The sequence below is a fragment of the Myotis daubentonii genome, chromosome 18, assembly GCF_963259705.1.
Source record: "Myotis daubentonii chromosome 18, mMyoDau2.1, whole genome shotgun sequence".
Taxonomy (NCBI): domain Eukaryota; kingdom Metazoa; phylum Chordata; class Mammalia; order Chiroptera; family Vespertilionidae; genus Myotis; species Myotis daubentonii.
Genome location: NC_081857.1, coordinates 16,473,794 through 16,493,849, shown reverse-complemented (window position 1 = coordinate 16,493,849; position 20,056 = coordinate 16,473,794). Strand labels below are relative to the sequence as shown.

Sequence of the window (20,056 nt, the reverse complement as noted above, 5' to 3'; positions counted from 1 at the left end):
TGAGGTGTGCAGTAAGTGTAAAATATGCATCTGATTTTGAAGGCCTAGTATGGAAAAAAAGTTAAGATATTCCATTAATCATTTTTATGTTAGTTACATGTTGAAAGCATCATATTTCGAATGTATCATTTAAAATAAAAGTTATTACAGTTAATTTTATGTCTTTGTACTTTTCCATCTAGCTACTAGAAAATTTAAAATTAAATATGCGTCTCCCAGCCCTAACCAGTTTGGTTCAGTGGCTAGAGCGTCAGCCTGTGGACCGAAGGGTCCCAGGTTAGATTCTGGTCAAGGGCATATACCTTGGTTGTGGGCACATCCCCAGTAGGGTGTGTGCAGGAGGCAGTTGATCGATGTTTCTCTCTCATTGTTGTTCCTAACTCTCTATCCCTCTCCCTTCCTCTCTGTAAAAAAAATCAATAAAATATATTTTAAAGAAATGTGGCTCCTATTTTTACTAAACATGGCAAGGGAGCCATGCTAATAGTAGTAAATAATACAAAAAAGTCTAATAAAATGTAAAAATATGCTAGCATTATTTCCTTTAGGGATAATCTTGACTCTAGTTTTAATTAGGAAACAATAAATGGAGGAGGGGTAAATACTTGGACCAAGGTGCCTGAGTAACTCTATTCAACTTAGAGAACTGTTGTTCTATGAGGAAGTCCAGCCTTCTTGGGAATGTGAATTCAGTAACTCCTGGCCTCTCCAAGGCTAGACTAAGAACACTGGTTTTTAAAAGAACTGCAAGAAAAAAAATCCATAATCATTTCCTAGGGTGGGTGAATATCCTCCAGTGTATCCCCCTTTTCATTTGTAAATTTTTATTTTTGTCTTTCCTAAAAGCTGATTTATCCAAGGCTATTGGCTGCAGGAAAGATGCCTTGCATTTTGCTATTTTCATCGTGGCTGGAGTTTATAAAGAGATGGAATCTTAAACATGCATTTCCTATCATCAAAGAAAAGCTAACTTACTTCAAGGATATTTCTGTGGTTTGCTTGTATGCTAATGTTTTCAGAATTGGTAACTTAAGCGTGATTGTGGGAGTATTTGTTTGATTCAATGGAACGCCTAATTTCCTGACCCTGTCAGACAATAGTGGCATTTGCTGCACTTGAGAGCCTGCCTCACCACAGCCATGTACGTTTGTATGTGCAGTGGACTAAAATAATCAACACCGATAAAGAATCAATTGAAAAGTAGTCAACTCAGGAGATTTCCAGTCTTCCAGTTTGTATTGCTTTTTGTCTTCGTAAGGATAATCATCTTTTTAGCTTAATGTCAGTTCTGTGAGGCAAATTGACACCAGTGTCTATTTTCTAGACATAGAGACTGTAGGTGAAATCATTCCCCCAGTCTTAACTTGTAAGTCTTCGTCGTTTTGCCTATTCGGAGTGATTTTTTCGTGGCTATGAGATTTGCTTCTTGGGTCTATGTTACTCTGCAGTTTCTTTTCCTGTACTGTGATGAAGAGATCGGCCAGGAAAATGAAGGTGGTGCAGGAGTAAATTATAGATGTGTCAGCTCTAGAAACCTCAGACGTACCTAGAGAAGAGGTTGATTGCACACAAGTTGTTTAGTACAATTATCCACCTGATGACCAGTGGCTTATTTTCCAAAGCCATTGGAATGTGATCGCATGAAGCGCCGTTTCAGAGCCCGCCTGTACGTCTTTAGAAGTATTTCCCTGGCCTCGGTGGAAGTTTTAGTGCTTTACCTAATTCCTGTATGTTTTATGTGGAGGCAGAGCAACTCTCTGTTTCTAACTTTACAACTGAAGTACTGCAGGCAACCTGTTACAGCTTCGTGCAAGAAATTTTAAACTTTTGCTTCTGGATGATTAACTCTTCAGAATGCTTGAGATAAGATCATGGACTTAATCCCTAGTAATTGCCAAGGCTGTGTCTGTAACCCTTACAAATAGCATTAAAGCTGTGCCATTGGTTGAAAAATTAGAAAAAAAAAACTAACAAACCCCAAGAAATATTTTCCTGTTAATAGCCAGTGTTGCTGGGGAGGGGGAGAGGGATAACACCATCTCTACAAATAAATGAACAAATGAATAAAAACATGCTCCAGAGTGGCCCTGGCTGGTGTGGCTCAGTTGGTTGAATGTCATGCCATGCACCGAAAGATCACCAGTTCGATTCCCTGTCAGGGCACATATCCGGGTCCTCAGTGGGAGTATATACATCAGAGGCAAACGATTGATGTTTTTCTTTCACATCGATGTTTCTCTCTCTCCCTTTCCCTTCCTCTCTTTCTAAAAATCAATAAAAACATATTTTAAAAAAACAACTAACAATGCTCCAGACTGTTTTTGGAAGACCATGACTCCCTACAGTCTTTTCATGATACCAAAAGAGAGAGAGAGACCTTACTTTGACACTAAAATAGTCACACACCACTCTGTCACTGAAGAAACGAACATATTTTTGAGTGCCTGCATATGTGTTTGCTTCCTCTGTTCAAATGCAAAGCTCCAAGCCAAGCAAACCAGGAAACTACTCATGAAAACGACAGCGTAATGTGGCTCCCCTGTGTCTTTTCTTAGTGGTGCATTTTTAGTAACTGATTCAGAGGTACGGTTCCTCTCCTGGGAGCTGGTTCTCCTGTCTTCTTTTCTCATCATTTGCAATGAACTCATTGCCAAATTCAGCACCCTTGAGCTGTTTTTCCAAGAAAATGAGAGGAATAAAAAGGGATTGACAGCTCACCAGGAGGTATGGTGAGGAGGAGGTGGACCTGGCTTAGGTTGGGTGCCTCAGAGATAGACCGATCAAGTATTCCCCGAATTTACTTGGGAAACACAGTGGGAGCCCTTTGATCACGGAGGAGCTGGTTTCTGTTCGGAGTCATCCACCACGTTCTCCTCAACCATGTGGCGATGTTTAGCAGTGAGGCTCAGCTTCCAGAATGCAGCTGGAGCGTAAGTTGGCAAGTCAGCTGTGAACAGGCCTGCTGTGGTCCCAGCTGGGCCTGAGGGGATGATGGTCCCTTGGCTAACACACAGGAAGTTGGTTGGCGCCATGTTAATTGAAGCAAGCGGTTAGGTTCTGATTCTGTTTCCTGCGTGGCACTGTGTACACATGGCAGAACACACCAGTGCCGCATTGCAAACGAGAGCTGGGTAGGAACTTTTTGTTTGTTTGCTTGTTTTTTTGTTTTTAAAATATATTTTACTGATATTTTACAGAGAGGAAGGGAGAGGGATACAGAGTTAGAAACATCGATGTGAGAGAAACATCGATCAGCTGCCTCCTGCACACACCCCACTGGGGATGTGCCTGCAACCAAGGTACATGCCCATGACCGGAATCGAACGTGGGACCCTTGAGTCTGCAGGCCGACGCTCTATCCACTGAGCCAAACCAGATAGGGCTGGGCAGGAACTTTGAGACGGGTTTTCTCCTCTACTGAATACCCCAGAGCCCAGATACAGCTGGCGTAGGAATGAGGGCGGTGGCGTGGGTGTGGAGAAGGTGACTTTGAGCATAGCTTCACTGAACAGTGTGCGGATGGGGAGCTCATGAATGGACTTGGCTTTTTACTTGACAAGTGAACTCAGCACTTGTAAAATTAGGTTGTCTGGCTGTGAGTAGGTAGCCACTGGGTCCGATAGGTTACCTGTTTCATCCAATTCTACCCTGCATTGGAAACCCCATATTTTGAGTAGTTTTCTGTAATTTTTTTTGGGGGGGGTAAATGCATAAGGAGTCACCCTGAAATATGCTGTGTCCTATGGAAAAGGATGTGTTGGCAACAACAACACAAATCTTAGGCCATGAATTAGGGTGTGTTTTTTGCATTAGAAGTGGTTTGCCTTGTCAGTTAGAGTTCTGTGCTATCCATGGTGGCTCAGCCCTGTTACCTTACCATGGTTTCTCTTGTACCTCATCGTCCCCCCTTTCAGTGTACGCACCTGTATGTGCATTTATCTGTGCATGCGTGTGGGTGTGTGTGTGTACTCAATAGAATATTCTTGGGTGTGTATATATATATACTCTGTGGAATATTCTATCTCAGGCTTTTCTTTGGGAGGAGATCAGGTCTGGTTTAATGATTGGGTGGATGGTAATGAGAAAAGGAAATTTAAAATACTGGCCTTTATTCAAGCATAGGAGCAGGAAACACATTTTAAAAAAAATTTCCCTTTGAAAAATCAATCATAGCCTGTTAATGCAGTGACTGAGGGCCCTTTATAATTTGAATGTTACTAATTTGAGCGAGTGTTATCCTCTGAATGAAGTAAGGCCCATCAATTACACCCCCAAAAGTCAAGACTACTTTTAGCGAAAGACACTGAATCATGGGCGGCCTGTTAAGTAACTGTAAAGTTTGCCCTCCCTTTCTCCACCCATGCTTATAAAAGGGCTCTTTTCCAACTAAAATACTTACTCCATAGCACATTACTGTTTACATATATTACCTCATTTATGCTATGCAGACTCGCCGCTGGCCGTCCAAAATACCCTTCTGTGGCCCTGCGCTCCGTAACAGAATTCAGTATAATGCAGAGCCGCCTTGGCCCCTTTCCCAGTTTGTGAAGTACCCAGGTTCCCTCACGTTAAGATTCACCCGAGCCTACGTCATAGATCTCCCAGCATCTGAGTGATGTGCCAGGGTCCCACCAACATCCGTAATGAGACTCTCCAGAAAATCCCGTGGGAGCCACTGCTCTGTGACTGTTTTTTTTTCTTACACATTTTATTTCATTTGTGTTTATTCATTTTTAGAGAGAGAGGAAGAGAAAGGGAGAGAGAAACATTGATGTGAGAGTGAGACATCAGTAGGCTGCCGCCTGCATGCCCCCGATCGGGGACCAAGCCTGAAACCAGGGCATGTGCCCTGACGGGGAACGGAACTGACAGTCTCTTGGGGCACGGGATGAGCCCCAGCCACCGGAGCCACCCTGGCCAGGGCTCTTACACCTTTCAGATTTTTGTGTGACGGACAGACAGGCTTCCCAGCTTTGACTTTGGCTTGCCTTTTCGCATGTAGTTCAGACGACTGCTGTTTGCTGATCCAGTGGTGCATGGGGTAGCCAATAGTGCTGATGAGCAAGATTCTTGAGGCTTGCCTGCTATTCTTCTCAGTGACGATGATGGTGGCAGTAGCATCAGCAGCCGCAGAAGACACCGTGTATGAAGTGGTTACTTAACAGGTGCCCCCCACAGGCACGGTTGGTCGGCGTCACCACATTTGCACCCCTAGGAGCCTATGGGTGAGAGGCGGCATCAGCACCCCCATTTTACAGATGAGGAAGCTCTGAGACGTGAGGAGGCGCCGGAGCTTGGCCATCGCCCCCGAGGCAGTGAGGGCAACAGCTGGGAGATGAGTGACTTCAGAGCCTGTTTTCTTCAGCTCAGCCACATTTCCCTGCCTCTGCGTCAGTGGTTCTCAACCATCTGGCCCTTTAAATACAGTTCCTCATGTTGTGACCCAGCCATACAATTATTTCTGTTGCTACTTCATCACTGTCATGTTGCTACTGTGATGAATTGTCATGTAAATATCTGATATGCGGGACGGTCTTAGGCGACCCCTGTGAAAGAGGGTCGTTGGACTGCCAAAGGGGTCGCGGCCCACAGGTTGAGAACCGCTGCTCTACGTCATCGGTCACATTGGAACAGCTCACGGACTCCCCGAAGCTGGGAGAGGAACAGTAGGGTCGGAATTCACTCAAGCCAGTTTGTCTGAGTCGATAGAAATAGAATCTTGGCTCCGTTTGTTGGCATTTCGTTGCTCAAGAAATGCATAGACTTCTGGTGTGAACTTGCCCTGTGGGACAGTGTGGAGGAAATTGGATCAAATCGCCGCTCCCACTTGAAAGTATCACTTACAAACACCCTGCGGAGGGTTTGGGGCCTCTAGCTGTGTGGAGGCGAGGCCAGGTCTGGTTTTCTAGTAAAGTCAGAGTCAGAACTTTCCTGTAGATCTGGGTAGCGCCGTGGCACGGGTGAGCCACAGTATGGAGGAGGGGCGGCCAGCTGGCGGGGAACATCTGCACAGGAATGCCTTTGGAAATTAAACATCGTCCTGAAAACATTCTTTTGAAGGTAGGTCTCCAGGTGTGCTGTACAGCATTCGAGGCTGTAATTGAAATAGAAAAGAATGCTTCCAAAGCAGTGAGCGATCTGTTTTTTTGGCGGTTGTTGTGCTAATCCTGAAATCTGAGCATCAATTAATATGAAGACGTGATCGGATGCCTGAAAGCACCCGTTTTCATCCTTGAGCCCGTCGTTCAAAACTAAACTGGGTGAGGCTTCATGTCCAAGGGTGAAAAATCTCACTTTCATCTATCAAATCCCACCATAATCGGCCAAAAACAGCCACCGGGGGCCCCATGGCAGCTGCGAAGAGGAGACCCCGCCACTCTGAACGCTTCATGTGGAGGAGAGATTTGCTGCAGTTCATGTAAAATGAAGTGGTCGAGGCAGTGTGGTTTAAAGGACTCCATTAAAGCTCCAAAGGAGAGAATCCATTTTCAGTTAAAATCTGGGACTGAATGGAAATATTCCCACACTGTGGACGCTGGCCGTGGGCAGAAGGCTTTGTCCTAGGACAGCGGTTCTCAACCTGTGGGTCGCCAACCTGTGTGTTGCGACCCTTCACAGGGGTCGCCTAAGACCATCGGAAAACACATATATAATTACATATTGTTTTTGTGATGAATCACTATGCTTTAATTATGTTCAATTCGTAACAATGAAAATACATCCTGCATATCAGATAATTACATGACGATTCATAACAATAGCAACATGACAGTTATGAAGTAGCAATGAAAATAATTTTATGGTTGGGGGTCACCACAACATGAGGAACTGTATTAAAGGGTTGCGGCATTAGGAAGGTTGAGAACCACTGTCCTAGGAGTTGAGTAATCGGTTCCTTTGCAGCAGGTGCAAGCACTGTGCTTGCCTTGGCTGGCCTGTTCCGTGTGAGAGCACGAGGCACCAGGAGCCACGGGAAAAGTCAGCCTTGAGATCTAAGGAAAGCGTCGGCGAGGTCCCCACCCTGCACCACCCCCTCTCCCTGACATGGGTGCACCGGCACCCGCATAGACAAACAGCAGCCATGGGTGTGGATACTGCCTCTGGGGACTCAGTGTCGATCACAATACATGTGTACATGTGGTTTCTTTTTAAGTCGTCCCAACGTCAAGAAAGTGACAGCTGAATGCTTGTGTATGGGCCGGGGAGCTGAGGGGGCCGGGAGGCTGGGAGCCTCGTTTCCTGTGTGGTCTTGGGAAGGCCCTTGCGAGCAGGAACTGATGTTGTTTTGCCCTTTTATCTAGACGCACTACTTTGGCCTCTGGTTTCTCAGCAAGAGCCAGCAGGCACGATGGGTGGAGCTGGAGAAACCGCTGAAGAAACATCTGGACAAATTCGCTAATGAGCCTCTGCTTTTCTTCGGAGTCATGTTCTACGTGCCAAATGTGTCATGGCTCCAGCAGGAGGCCACGAGGTAGGTGCATTTTCCCCGGATTCCGTGTCAGGGCGTGGCTGAGCGGCGAGGCTTCTGATGGAGGACACGAGCTGGTGGTTGATCTAGGGTGTGTGCGTATGCGTGTGCGTGTGCGCGTGTGTGTGTGTGTGTGTGTGTGTGTATGAGTGCGTGTGTTTAGTGGGCAGTAGATGGGGATTCTTTTCCAGTTGCTTTTCAGCTTGAGAATATTTGTTTGAATTCATGTCGCTAACTCCGACTCAACTGTTCCTACAATGCTCGTAAGACAGCAGTGATCCTGAATCAGGTAGAAGTTTGCGTCTAGCAGCAGGGCAGTATGCCTTGGAGGCTGTGGGGAAAATATGCTAGAATCGAATAAAAAAAAATGAACCTCCTATTTACTGGGTAGTCCACTCCTTCCCTCAAAATGTCCCCAAACAAAATGTACCTTCAGACTTTGGATTTGAGGATTGGGAAGGTCACGGGAGATGGGAGTCGAGTTGAGGAAAATGTTGAGGGGGCAAGAGTTTGGATTGTCTGAGGGTGAATGGGGGGAGACCCACCCGGGGATTGGTCCCTTCCTCCTGCTCAGTGGCTGCTTAACCTTGGAGGGAATCGCCTGCCGTCTTTGAAGTGATATTTCCCCTCATCTGTCAAGAGAGGGATTTGGATAAGTTCCTCAAGTTCGGATAGTCTGCGATTCTATGAATGATGCAGATGCATTTTTGTCGGTGGTGGCATAGTTCACTTATTGGTAAGAGTTTTCCATTAAAATGTCCTTGTTGGGGGGTTAGCTTGTCAAATGGTTATTGGCAGTAATAAAAGGCATTGCTTGAACTCTCTGATTTTTGCCTTTTCCCCGGATCCTGGCATTCTGAGTGCGTGGCAGCAGTGCCAGTGACATGCCCAGACAAAGGAGCAAGCGGTATTCGACTCGATGAGTGCATGTGTGGCTTCTTAGATTTGAACTTTCTGAAATAGGATGTACTTGACATTTTTATATATACATTTTGAGGTAATGGCTTCTATCTTTTTTTTTTTTTTTAATAAAAACTGTTGTTAAGTAGGTGGTTTTTCTGTAAACAGAGGGCATAAGATAGCTCACAGTCTGACCCAGGAAACCTGTGTTCGGTCTTTCAGGTGCCATTCATTTGAAGCACTTGGTTGTATACTGCCATCCATTATTTTCAAGTTATTTCACTTTTCTAAGCCCTTTCTGTTTTTATTAAAAATATGTTTTTATTCATTTCAGAGAGAGAGATAGAAACATCAATGATAAGAGAGAATCATTGATCAGCTGCTTCATGCACGCTCCCTACTGGGGATTGAGCCCACAACTTGGGCATGTGCCCTTGACCAGAATCGAACTTGGGACCCTTCAGTCAACAGGCCAACACTCTATCCACTGAGCCAAACCGGCTAGGGCTAAACCCTTTCTGTACAAGATGATTTACACCTCAAATGTGGACGGTACCTGCTGGCTTATGAATCCTTGCTGAGTGCTTACACAGTTAGGAACATAGCATTGGGTTAATAAGTACTTGCCGATCGTGGCTCTCGGACCATTAACTGCAAAGCAATGAGTAACAAGACTGAAACACGGGCGATAAATTAATGCCTATTGAAAAAAGGCATCCGTGAGAAAAAAAAGAAGTGCTGCTACTTTAGACAGACTTATTCTATAAGGTCTGTTGTTGCAGAAGAGCAGTTGAAATGGCGAGGGACTCGGGCATTGTGCTTTATGAAGGTAAAGAAATCAGTTTGTTTGGAAAAATGAAGACTTGTGAGGGTGTGGTGGCTGCCCTGGGAATATATGAAGACTTCTAGGGAAGGAATTCTGTGTCCACTCTGGGACACAAAATTAGGGCTGATAGTGAGTGAAGTTCAAGGAATTGAAAGACTTTGGTTACTTGGCTCAACATAAGAACATGGTTTCTAATAGCTAAGTCCATAAAAACGTGGAACAAGCAGACATATAGAAGGGCAAGGTCCCTGGTGTCTGGAATTGCTGGCACAGAGCAGATAGTGATGTGGTGTCCCTGGAGGAGATTGTCATATGAGGTAGGATGTTGGAATACACCAGTTGCTTAAACAGACCAGGACCGGCTATATCCTAATTACCCGGAGTGTTTATTATACATATGGATTCTAGGGCTGTACCAGAAGTCTGCGTTGGAGTGTCTAAGGCTGGGGATCAGGAGGATGTATTGTTTAAAATAATATTCCTCAGGTGGTTCTGATGTTCATTCATACTTGGGAATTGATACATTAATTAACCTCTAAAGTTCTTTATAGTTTTAGATTTTCCAGGTAAGTAAAATTAACGCTGCATGATTTGGCTGTCAATATGTGTGCATTCCTAAGCTGAAAACAAAGCAAAAAGTGTTTAGATCTCAAATTTGAGGTAAAGAGTAAGAGTTGTTGGTGGTGCTGGTTTTTGAGGCTGGGGACGAGGGGGCACGATTTTCCTTTTCCTTTAGAATTCCTTTTTGCTCAGTTAGCTTGGTCTGTTTAAGATGAAATTCGCTAAGGAGGGACAGTGTTTTCCAACACAAGATTCTGGAGCCAACTCTATTACTGTCATTTGCTCAGAAAAACTAACAAAAGAAATAATGCAACACTTTGAGGATACTTTTAGGCTCAAACATTAGAACTAAACTATGTAGATTTCTGATATAACCTTTGATGGTGGACGATGCTTAAAGTTAGGAGCTGGGCTAGCATGAGGAGGTTGTGTGTGTGTGTGTGTGTGTGTGTGTGTGTGTGTGTGTGTGTGTGTGTGTGAGAGAGAGAGAGAGAGAGAGAGAGAGAGAGAGAGAGAGAGAGAGAATGAGTATTTCAGGAATTTGTGTTGCCCCCAGGTGCCTTAGAACTGGAATGCTTCAAGGGGTGTCAGAGCAAATCAAAGACTTAACCTGGGGAGATGGAGAAATAAGAGAGAAAGATTGTAAGTACAGAAAGGAAAAAATTTATAGAGGGAGAAAGGAACGCAGAAGGGACTAACATACACGTGGGAAGGTTGAGGGCCACCGACAGTGACTCAGGTGTGATTCAGTGAGACCTACTGTGGGAGGAAGGCACAGAGACTAGAGTATAAAGAAGACATGGTTTGGACAGAGTCGCATCTTTAAATGCTCAGGGTTTCTGGGTTTGGTGTTAGAGGCCAATAGATGAGCTGAATTCAAGGTCAAGAATGTTACTCAGAGTCATTGGGAGCCTTTGTGCGGGTTGGGGGGTGGGGCGGAAATCTGAGCAGTTTCAGGAGGTTTTAGAAGCATCTGGGGTCCCATCTGAATGTTGTAGCTCCTGAGGCAGAGCAGCCTGGAGGAGCAGTGGTGGGCGGGGTTCCCGAGGAATCCTCACGGGAGGAGGAGGGTGGTGACTAACTCTGCAGCCATCCGCTCTTACCCCAGTTTCCAGGCGGCTCAGGTGGGAGATGGGCTTTGGCATCTGCGAGCACCTGGGAGTGGCCGTGTCTGCCACCAAACAGTTCGTCTTTGTGATGCCCACAGAGAAAGATATTTGCATAGATTAGAAATAGAAATCTGTCTTTCACTGTGGGCAAACCCGTTGGAGGAGGCAACCCTTCAACCGTCTGTGCTTAAAAAATAAGCCTTTGTCTGGAGCCAACCAAACTTGTTTTCACCCAACACATGTTTGCAGTGGTCTGGCTCCCTCTCTTTGAGAGGGAAGCAGGTTCTATAGAATTCGCCAGGACCAGCATTTCTCCTCTCTGAAGAGAGTTTATTAGTAGAAGTAAACTGTTTGTTAGTTTGATGTGTGCTGACCCATGCATATTAAGACACATAGGGGTGAAAGGAAGTTATAATTAAAAGGCATGTATTTCATTTCTTATCCCCAGATAATCCCACCCTTGAAAGCTTGCAGGTTAATAGACTATACAGCCCTGACCTGTGTGGTTCAGTGGTTGGAACGTCGGCCCGAGCACCTGAGGCTCATGGGTTTGATTCCTGGTCGAAGGCACATACCTGGGTTGCAGGCTCGATCCCTGGTCCTGGTTGGGATATATGCAGACACACAACCAATTGATGTATCTCTCTCCTCTCTCTCTCTCTCCCTCTCTCTCTCCCTCTCTCCCTCTCTCTCTCCCTCTCTCTCCCTCTCTCTCTCCCTCTCTCTCCCTCTCTCTCTCCCTCTCTCCCCATCCCTCCCTCCCCCCTTCCTCCTTCCCTTCCACTCTCTAAAAATCAATGGGAAAAATATCCTCAGGTGAGGATTAAAAACAACAACAAAAAATGGACTAAACAAAACAACACAACAAAAATTTGCACATGTTGTTGGCTGCAAACTGTTTAAGAAAGCAATGGACTTAATTGAAATGATCAAGTGCAGATATTTTTTTAAATTAAAAAAATTAAGAAGCTCTGTGTTTTGACATTAATTTTGACATACTGTGTCTCATCTCCTGGATATAACCTTTGAAGAGCAAATCTCTTCATAAGTGAGGGAAATTGGCCAAGATGCTATGATTTGAGATGGGCGAGAAATGAACCACTCAGGCCCTAGTTTTAGGTGACAATTGAAGGAGAAGACAAAAGGTATTAAAAGGAGAATACACATAGGAGTACACATCCAAGGAAAAAGAAATCTCTTGATATTCTCACAGAAGTGTGAAGAAGCTGGTGGAAAGGACACCCTCGTAGACAGATGGAGGGTGAGTCATGAAGCCATAGGAATCCAGGAGATTAAGAAGAAAGTTTGTTAACCCCACTCCGAACTGTAAGACACATTTACCTTGGGGCTGTAAAGACGTTCGTTTTCCCTAAACCTTTGGTTAAAATGACTCAAGGGATGGGGCCATCATAGGTTTATTTATTTATCTTTTATTTCCCCCCCCCATTTCGCTTAGCGTCTCATATTCTTTTTGCCAGCTTTTCTGTTGAGCACAGGGACTCTTACTCGCAGTTCATCTTCCCCTGACTCAAAGGAAAGATTTTTGTAATGTGTTTTAATCATTTGCATAGCAACAGGCTCATTATAAACACATGGTTTTCAGCTTTTTCTGGACACAGAAGGAAAAAAGATGGCTTGTGAGAGGTGGAGAAATTCTTAGTCAAACAGAAGGATACTTAATAATAGCAAAGGGAAGCCAGGGAACTCCTGGCCAAGATCACTGCTTTGAGTTTAGCTCTGGGCTTTCTCCAAGTCTTTCCCCCGTTGAGGAAGTCTCTCTTGAGGTTTATTTTTTTTTTTCCAATATGAAAGAGAAAACTTCTCAACGAAAAAGTAATTTTTGAAGAGGGAATCTAGGCTTCAGAACTTTAAGCTGCTGACCCCATGTGTGCGTGGTTTGAAAAAAAACATCTAATCCTGGGACATTTTTCTTGTACCAGAACGTGTTTGTCTTTGCATTGCTCACCGTGGCATGGTATGTTTGCCTAGTAGTGCAAAGGAGCTTTTCATGGTCCCAGTGAGGGCAGATAACCTTTCCTTTTTCCAGGACGGGCTTGCAGCCTGGAGTTCGGGGGGGGGGGCCTGCCTGCCCTCTTTGTGGGGAGCTCTGCATAGAAGCAAAGCAGCAGAACCATGGCTGTACCCTGCGCAGCCACTCCACTCGCCAAGGACAGTCCCAGCACCCTCTCGTGCATCTGGCCAAAAGCCCTGGTCTGCAGGACCTGTCCCAGGCTCCCTCCATCTAGTGCAGTGGTTCTCAACCTGTGGGCCGCGACCCCTTTGGCGGTCGAACGACCCTTTCACAGGGGTCGCCTAAGACCATCCTGCATATCAGATATTTACATGACGATTCATAACAGGAGCAACATTACAGTGATGAAGTAGCAACGAAAATAATTTTATGGCTGGGTCACAACATGAGGGACTGTATTGAAAGGGCCAGAAGGTTGAGAACCACTGCTCTAGTGGGTGCTGCCCCCGTGTTTCCTGTGCATCTCCCAAGCCTGTGCTAGTCTGCTAGGCCAGGCTGCCTCCCACTCATTCCCGGGAAGATTTAAAAAAAATGCTTAATCTCTGTATGGGATTGTATGGGGACATTCTTCACTGTTAAATGTCGTTCCTGTCTGGGAAGAACTCACTGGAAAGGTGTCTCCACATTGAAAACTGCACCGTTAAGAGGGTGTGTGCATCTTTTTGGGATGGTGAATGGCAAAGGAGTTAGGTTCTTACATTTTAAGACTATGATGGGGGCCCCTTTTCTTCCAATTACATTTTTGGGTCAAATATATATATATATTTTAATCCTCACTCAAGGATATGCTTTATTGATTTCTAGAGAGAGAGGAAGGGGAGTGGGGGGGAGAGAGAAACATCCATCTGTTGCCTCCTGTATGCGCCCTGACCTGGGATCCAACCCGTAACCTTTTGGTGCGTGGGACGATGCTCCAACCAACTGAACCACCCAGCCAGGGCCCAGTGGCATACTGATGGTCAGGCCAGACTAGGTGAAGCCTAGCATCCTCATAAAGGCCAAAGGGTGCTTTGAATATATACGTATTTTCAATAATAGGTTTTAGGATGTAGTCCAAAGCCCACACAGCGGCTTTCTTCACCTTTCCTTTCTTGCGAATACCGGTGCTGTCCCCACTTCAGCTCTCGCCGTCTGCCTTGAATGCCGTGGGAAATAAGTCAGCGTCCAACCAGTGTTGACTGTCCCTTTTAGAAGCTCTCATTATGGGAATGTCCCCATTTCCTTTTACAACACCATTTATTCTGTTCCTCCGGTTCTTTGAGTTCTGTTATGATTTTGAAATGCCATCTTCATGGCTATTTAAAGTGTCCCCGGGGGCTGGGAACTAGGGACTCCCTTCCAGCCCCATCCCAGGCGGCCGGAGTTCCTGGGGAGGATAGAATCTGCTGGGAATCGCAGATCCTCCTCCCCAGCAGCTCCATCTGGTGACTGGGAGCTTGTTCTCTCTCCGCTGGTGACTGAGGACGCGGTGGTTCCTGCCGGATAGCGGAGATAATTTAAGACGCTGTTGATACGAGGACTTTAATCTCCAACATGATTCTGCGTGGTTCGTGCAATGTATGATGAGATGACAGAGGAAAATGGCTGCCTGTGAGCCGCAGAGCAATCTTGGAGGCGAGAAGAATGGCTTGCCCACAAGGAGGTTAGTCGGTGGAAATGGTAGCCGCCATCCACATGGCTTTTGATTTCAACCTGTATTAAGCGAGGTGGGCGGTTCGCTAGTCAGCAGGAGGGGAAGAATGAGCAGACCTCAGCGCTCTCCCTGCTCCCCCCAAGGGCTGGCTCTCCAGGCAGCTTTGATTTCGTGTCTGAGTGCGTGATGTATTGGAGACTCATTTGAGTTTGTCCTTAAAGGTTATTGGAACCCAGGACCTGGGCCAGCTCTGTGGGCCGAGACCCGGGCAGTTGGTTGCACGGAGTGCCCTGCGCCCGGCTGAATGGTCTGCTGTGGCCCTCTTGAAATTCTTAATAATTTTTGCACAACAGACCCTACATTTTCATTTTTCACTGGACTCTCCAAGCATCTCTGCTTGTGTTGTTGTTGCCTTGTGAGTTGCTCTCAGCTGGGTGGATCTGATGGGCGCGATCAAAGAGACAAAGTAAATACGAAAAGCCTGCAGGGGAACCAAAGGGAAATTTTCCCTACCTATGCAAATGTGGAAGTAGATACGTGGCCCTAGTAACCATTTCCGCTCCTGGACCTGACTCACTGGAACATCCTACGGAGTCTGGGGAGCTGTCACAAGATCAGTGTAACTTCCTGTAGGGAAGCCGATTGACTCGCTTTCTCAGTCCTCCACTAGGATTTCCCCACGTCTTACTGCGAAGAAGAGGACCGCACAGAGTGTATACCTGTCTTAATTAAGCCGAGAGCACGCCTGAGTGCCAGGCCTGCTTCATGGTGCAGGTCTTCCAGATGCATGGAGCTGCTGCTTTTCTCCCTCCTGCCCCCACCCCCACCCCCCAGGAAAAAGCTGCAGTTTGCAAAGTATGCAGGGAAGTAGGGAGTTGTGTAGGCAACCCACTTCACTAGAGCAGTGAGGTCTAGACCAATAAAAGGAAGTTAACCTTTAAACCTAACCTGGGTGTTGCTTTGGTATTCGATCCCTTTAGGAGAGAGAAAACAAAGAGTGAAATCAATCAGCATCCTGTAGTACTTACTACCAGTTGACATTATTCTTCAGGTGCCCTGTCAATGAAGGGAAAAACCAGAATTTCACAAGGGAATCATGCATCAGGGGCATCGTTTATGTTTCAAAGGGCACTTTCACGGAATGTTTGGGTTTTCCATGCATCTGACATTTGATTTTCACCCTTTATAAAGCAAAATATACTTCTGTTTTAATAAGTAAAGCAACGTGTTTGTTTTTTTTAAAAATTAGGTTAAGTAGTACTTCCGAAAACACCTTTGCCTTTAAAGTGTTAAAATGATCTCATTTCTAACCAGATGGTTAGTGTGTGTTTACTAGTATTTGATGATCTATTCTGAACTGCTCAAAAGCAGACAAAAATCATGTGTTGCTGTTAAGCCATTCTGAAAATATCAATTTCTTAAGCCAGGGTATTAATTTTATCCACGTGTATTCCTTGATTTACAAAGATACATTCATTTGTTCATTCACTCATTCATTAATTCCAAATGATTCAACATTCGACCCATGGAATGATAAAGATTTGTAGTAGAGCATGGATTAAAAATGTAGATTATTCTATGTATGCAAAAGCTGAGTAGAACATGATGATCCCACACAGCCGTGTTTACCTTCAGCCGAGGGATGGGGAGAGGGGAAAACAAACAGGAGCTGTTTTGTCATGTCAAAGCACGCCAGCTGTGCTTTCTGATTTTTTAAAAAGACACCCACTTCCTTATAAGGGATTCTTAGAATTTGGAGGGGTATCATTATAATGGGTGGGATTGGGAATGGCGTGTTGATTTCAATAATGGATTAAAAAAACCCACCACACCTTGCGGGGAGGGGAAGCACAGGGAGTAGATGTAGAATTCTTTGCTCCCCGTTATTCCTGGCATCTCAGTGCTGGGGCCTTGAATTGGAGTGAAGTGGGTGGGGATGGAGGAGGAAATGGACAGATGTGCTGCGTATTCCCACATTAAATTGGTCCACGGTGCTGGAGTGGCAGCAGGAGCTGGAATGCACAGGATCCTTTTTCTGTGCGTTCTGGCGTGGCTGTTGTCTGACCAATACGAGACCTAACGCTCCCCAGCCTGAGGATATTATGATTCTCTGTGGTTCTGTGGAAGAACTACATTCCATCACCAGGCACAGTGTAGTAATAGGAATGATGGTAGCGGCCGGCATTTCTGTGTAGCTGCTGCACTACGTGTCCTCAGTGATGTTCAGTCCTCACTGGGACCCTAGGGAAACAGGGTGGGCACTGTTTTTATTCTCTTAAAAAAGGATTGTTTTTGTCCAACTGGTGTGGCTTAGTGGTTGAGTATAGGCCCATGAAACAGGAGGTCGTGGTTCAATTCTTGGTCAGGGCACATGCCCGGGTTTTGGGCTCGATCCCTAGAAGGGGGTGTGCAGGAGGCAGCCAATCAATGATTCTCTCTCACCATTGATGTTTGTATCTCTCTCCCTTTCCTTTTCTCTCTGAAATCAATAAAAATAGTTTTAAAAAAGGATTGTTTTTTTAAAAAAAGTTACTCACAAGTAGAGGTTTCATCTATTAAATACATGGAATCTTTTATATTACGTCCCCCTGTGCCCCCTCTAGCAAGTTTAGATTCTGTTGAAGTGCAGAGGATTTCAGAGGACTAGAGTACCTGTAAAGTCAGATTATAAACTGGTCCCATGAGGGCTGATTCTGGTCTGTAGGTGGTTTTGTTTCCCCTGGACGATTTTCAAAGACTTGAGTTTGGATGCTTCATAGAGAGGCATATACTGACTGGTTTGCCCCACGTCCCCAACGCCCTATAGTGATGCAGTCAGCAGCATTTACTCCTTCCTGAGACTGCATGGCCCTGCGGGCATTTAGGTGGTGACCTCGGACACCTGCACACATAATTCGAAGTGTTTCTCAGCCCTGGATCAACCCATCCCTCACTGGCTCCATGAGATTGATGCCCTCAGAGTCCAGCTGGCTTCACACAGCCGCCCACAAAGACTGTAGATGGTACAACTGGATGTGTCATTTCCCTTAGTCTGTTGGAAAACTTTGCTTCTATGTGAAATACTCCAGAGTGCCCAATGACACATCCCTGTACTTTATGTGGCAGAGATGTGGCTCCGGGTTTTCAGATTTCCTCTTGATTTATGTCAATATCTGCATCATCTCTGATTACCTATGAAAAGTTCCATCCACCAGAGAGGTACCATATGTCCTGTAGGGAAAAACACACACAAAACAACAACCCAAAAAACAAACAAAAAAATCACCATCTTCAACAACACAGCCTATTTGAGAAAGTACAGTTTGCTGTCTATCAAGACAGATTAAGGTTTACTTTCAGTTTTTCTATATGGACGTGGAACACCACAGATTACAAAGGCCAGTTGCTTTTTTAAAAAATATTTTTATTGATTTCAGAAAGGAAGGAAGAGGGAGCAAGAGATAGAAACATCCATGATGAGAGAGAATCATGGATCGGCTGCCTCCTACAAGTCCCCCATTGGGGACTGAGCCCACAGCCCAGGCATGTGCCCCTGACCGGAACCGAACCTGGGACCTTTCAGTTCGCAGGCCGACACTCTATCCATTGAGCTGAACCACCTAGGGCTAGTTGCTTTATTTTATAGATGAAGAGACGGAGAACCAGGGAGATAAAGGGACATTGAATGGGACTAGAGTGGTTGGTTTAAAGTGAACCAAGCCTGTGACATGGGAAAACCCATAGATACGATTTATTGAAACTTCCCAAAAGCCTGTGCCCACCCTCCCCACCCTTCCCCTGCAACACCAAAGAGACAGGCTGTGGAATTGGAAGAGATGAGTTTTGTCAAAGGGAAGGAAGTAGTTTAGACAGAAGGAACAAAGGGTAGGGGGAAACAGGCGCTTCTTTGAACAGTCTTTAAATAGCGAGCATTCTGTGGAGATTGGAACGAAGATGGGTTTTCTTTAACGTTTTTATCAGTGATCTGCAGCCCTGGGCACGGAGTGAACTGCCAAGCTTTCAGATGACACTAAGCCCTTTAGAAGGGTGGGAAATGGAGACATTGGAAATACACAGTAGGAAGGTGTCAGCAAGTGTCAAGTTACCAGGTGTGACTATGGAATAATGGTGTTCGTGAGAGTAGAGGAGGAGGAGTCATAGAGGGGACGTGTTGCAGCAGGTTCTAGCCGCACGCTCTCTCTCAAGGTCAGCCTGTCACTCTTGTGCCCGCAGATGGGGGGAGAGTGAGTAGAGGTTTCGCCAGCATAAACGTGTCAATGCTTTTCAGAGTCCAGTTCAGCAAATTTCATGTCAAGTTTAGCTAAAAGGCAAGTCAGACACTTCATGCTTTAATAGAAAATCATGGAGATGATACAATGTCGGAAACATATTTTTTGGCTAGGACATGTGTTTGGAAGAAGGTAGAAGACGTTTACGATGCTAACTAAAGAGAGAAGCCCATAGGTGTCTGAGAGAAACTCAGAAAGATCAGTGGTTTGGATCCTTGAAATCAATGACCAACTGTGAAAAGATGGGTACTGATGGAAACATTTGAATTCGAGTTATGTAGTATCTGCCGGACTGTGTTGTCTATTGTGAATGATCGATGGAGTCAGCAAAGAACTGGTATTCAGCCTAATTGTCAAGGAAAATAATAGCTAGGAATAAAATGTAGTTCAAAACCAAGACTCTGCTATGGTAGGAGCACAGCCCTGAAGTGAGAAGACCTGTGTCTTAGTATTTGTTTCTTGGTCAGGCTCTGTAGACTCCCCAAACTCATCATTTGTGTGATAGTCAATCAGGAGAAAATACCAGCATGGCTACTAATGAGGATTAATTCGGAAAGCACCTATCATAGTAGGTGATCAAATAGTGTTTGTTTTTTAAATACAAAAGACCTATCAGAAGGTATTGGGGAAATTGCTGCATTCCTTAGGAAGCTGTGCAGGTAGGTGGGGAGTCACCTGGTAGAAGAATCACTCCTGGTTGTCACTAACTGAAAACGTCCCCTGGAAGAGCATTCTGGGAAATAGTTTGGTCTAGCTAAGTGGAGACATTACAGTGCCCCTAAGGGGCTTAGTGCATCATTGGTGATTAGCAGAGCCCAAATCACTGTAAACCCTATTTCAGGAGGAACTCCGTTGAGTACAGATTTGGTGTTTGCCTTCCGCAGAAGTCAAAATCACCCTCAAAAGACAAAGTACTTGATGATGTTGAAGATGACTTCAGATTTGTCCCTTACTCTCTCAGGCACGTCCCAAAGATGGAATTGCAAAACTAACTAAAGCCAAAAAAATTTAGTTGCCAAAATTATGGTAATCATAACCATGTATTCCCTAAGGAGGTGCCCTGCCCTCATCCCAGTCCCATACCAGGGGGCAGATCCAGACCCGAGGACCCAGGCCGGTCTGCTTACTGCTGAGGTTATCAGGTGAGAGCAAGGAAACTGGATAAGGCAGGCCTGGCCACCAGCTTCCCAGATGGTCAGAGCAGCTGTTCAGGGTCTGGAGGCCAGGTGAGCTGCAGCAGGCGCGGCCAGGCTGACCTG

The 20,056-nt window shown here is 45.4% G+C and overlaps 1 protein-coding gene across 6 annotated transcripts in view; it reads left to right on the top strand.

Moving 5' to 3' along the window:
* Window positions 1-20,056, top strand: part of PTPN14 (protein tyrosine phosphatase non-receptor type 14) — a 148,976-nt gene that overhangs the window by 64,478 nt on the left and 64,442 nt on the right. For all 6 annotated transcript variants that reach the window (XM_059674933.1, XM_059674927.1, XM_059674932.1 and 3 more), the window contains one exon: window positions 7,302-7,471. In XM_059674933.1, the coding sequence (XP_059530916.1) occupies window positions 7,302-7,471 (170 nt within the window). The remainder of the gene's footprint in view (window positions 1-7,301; window positions 7,472-20,056) is intronic.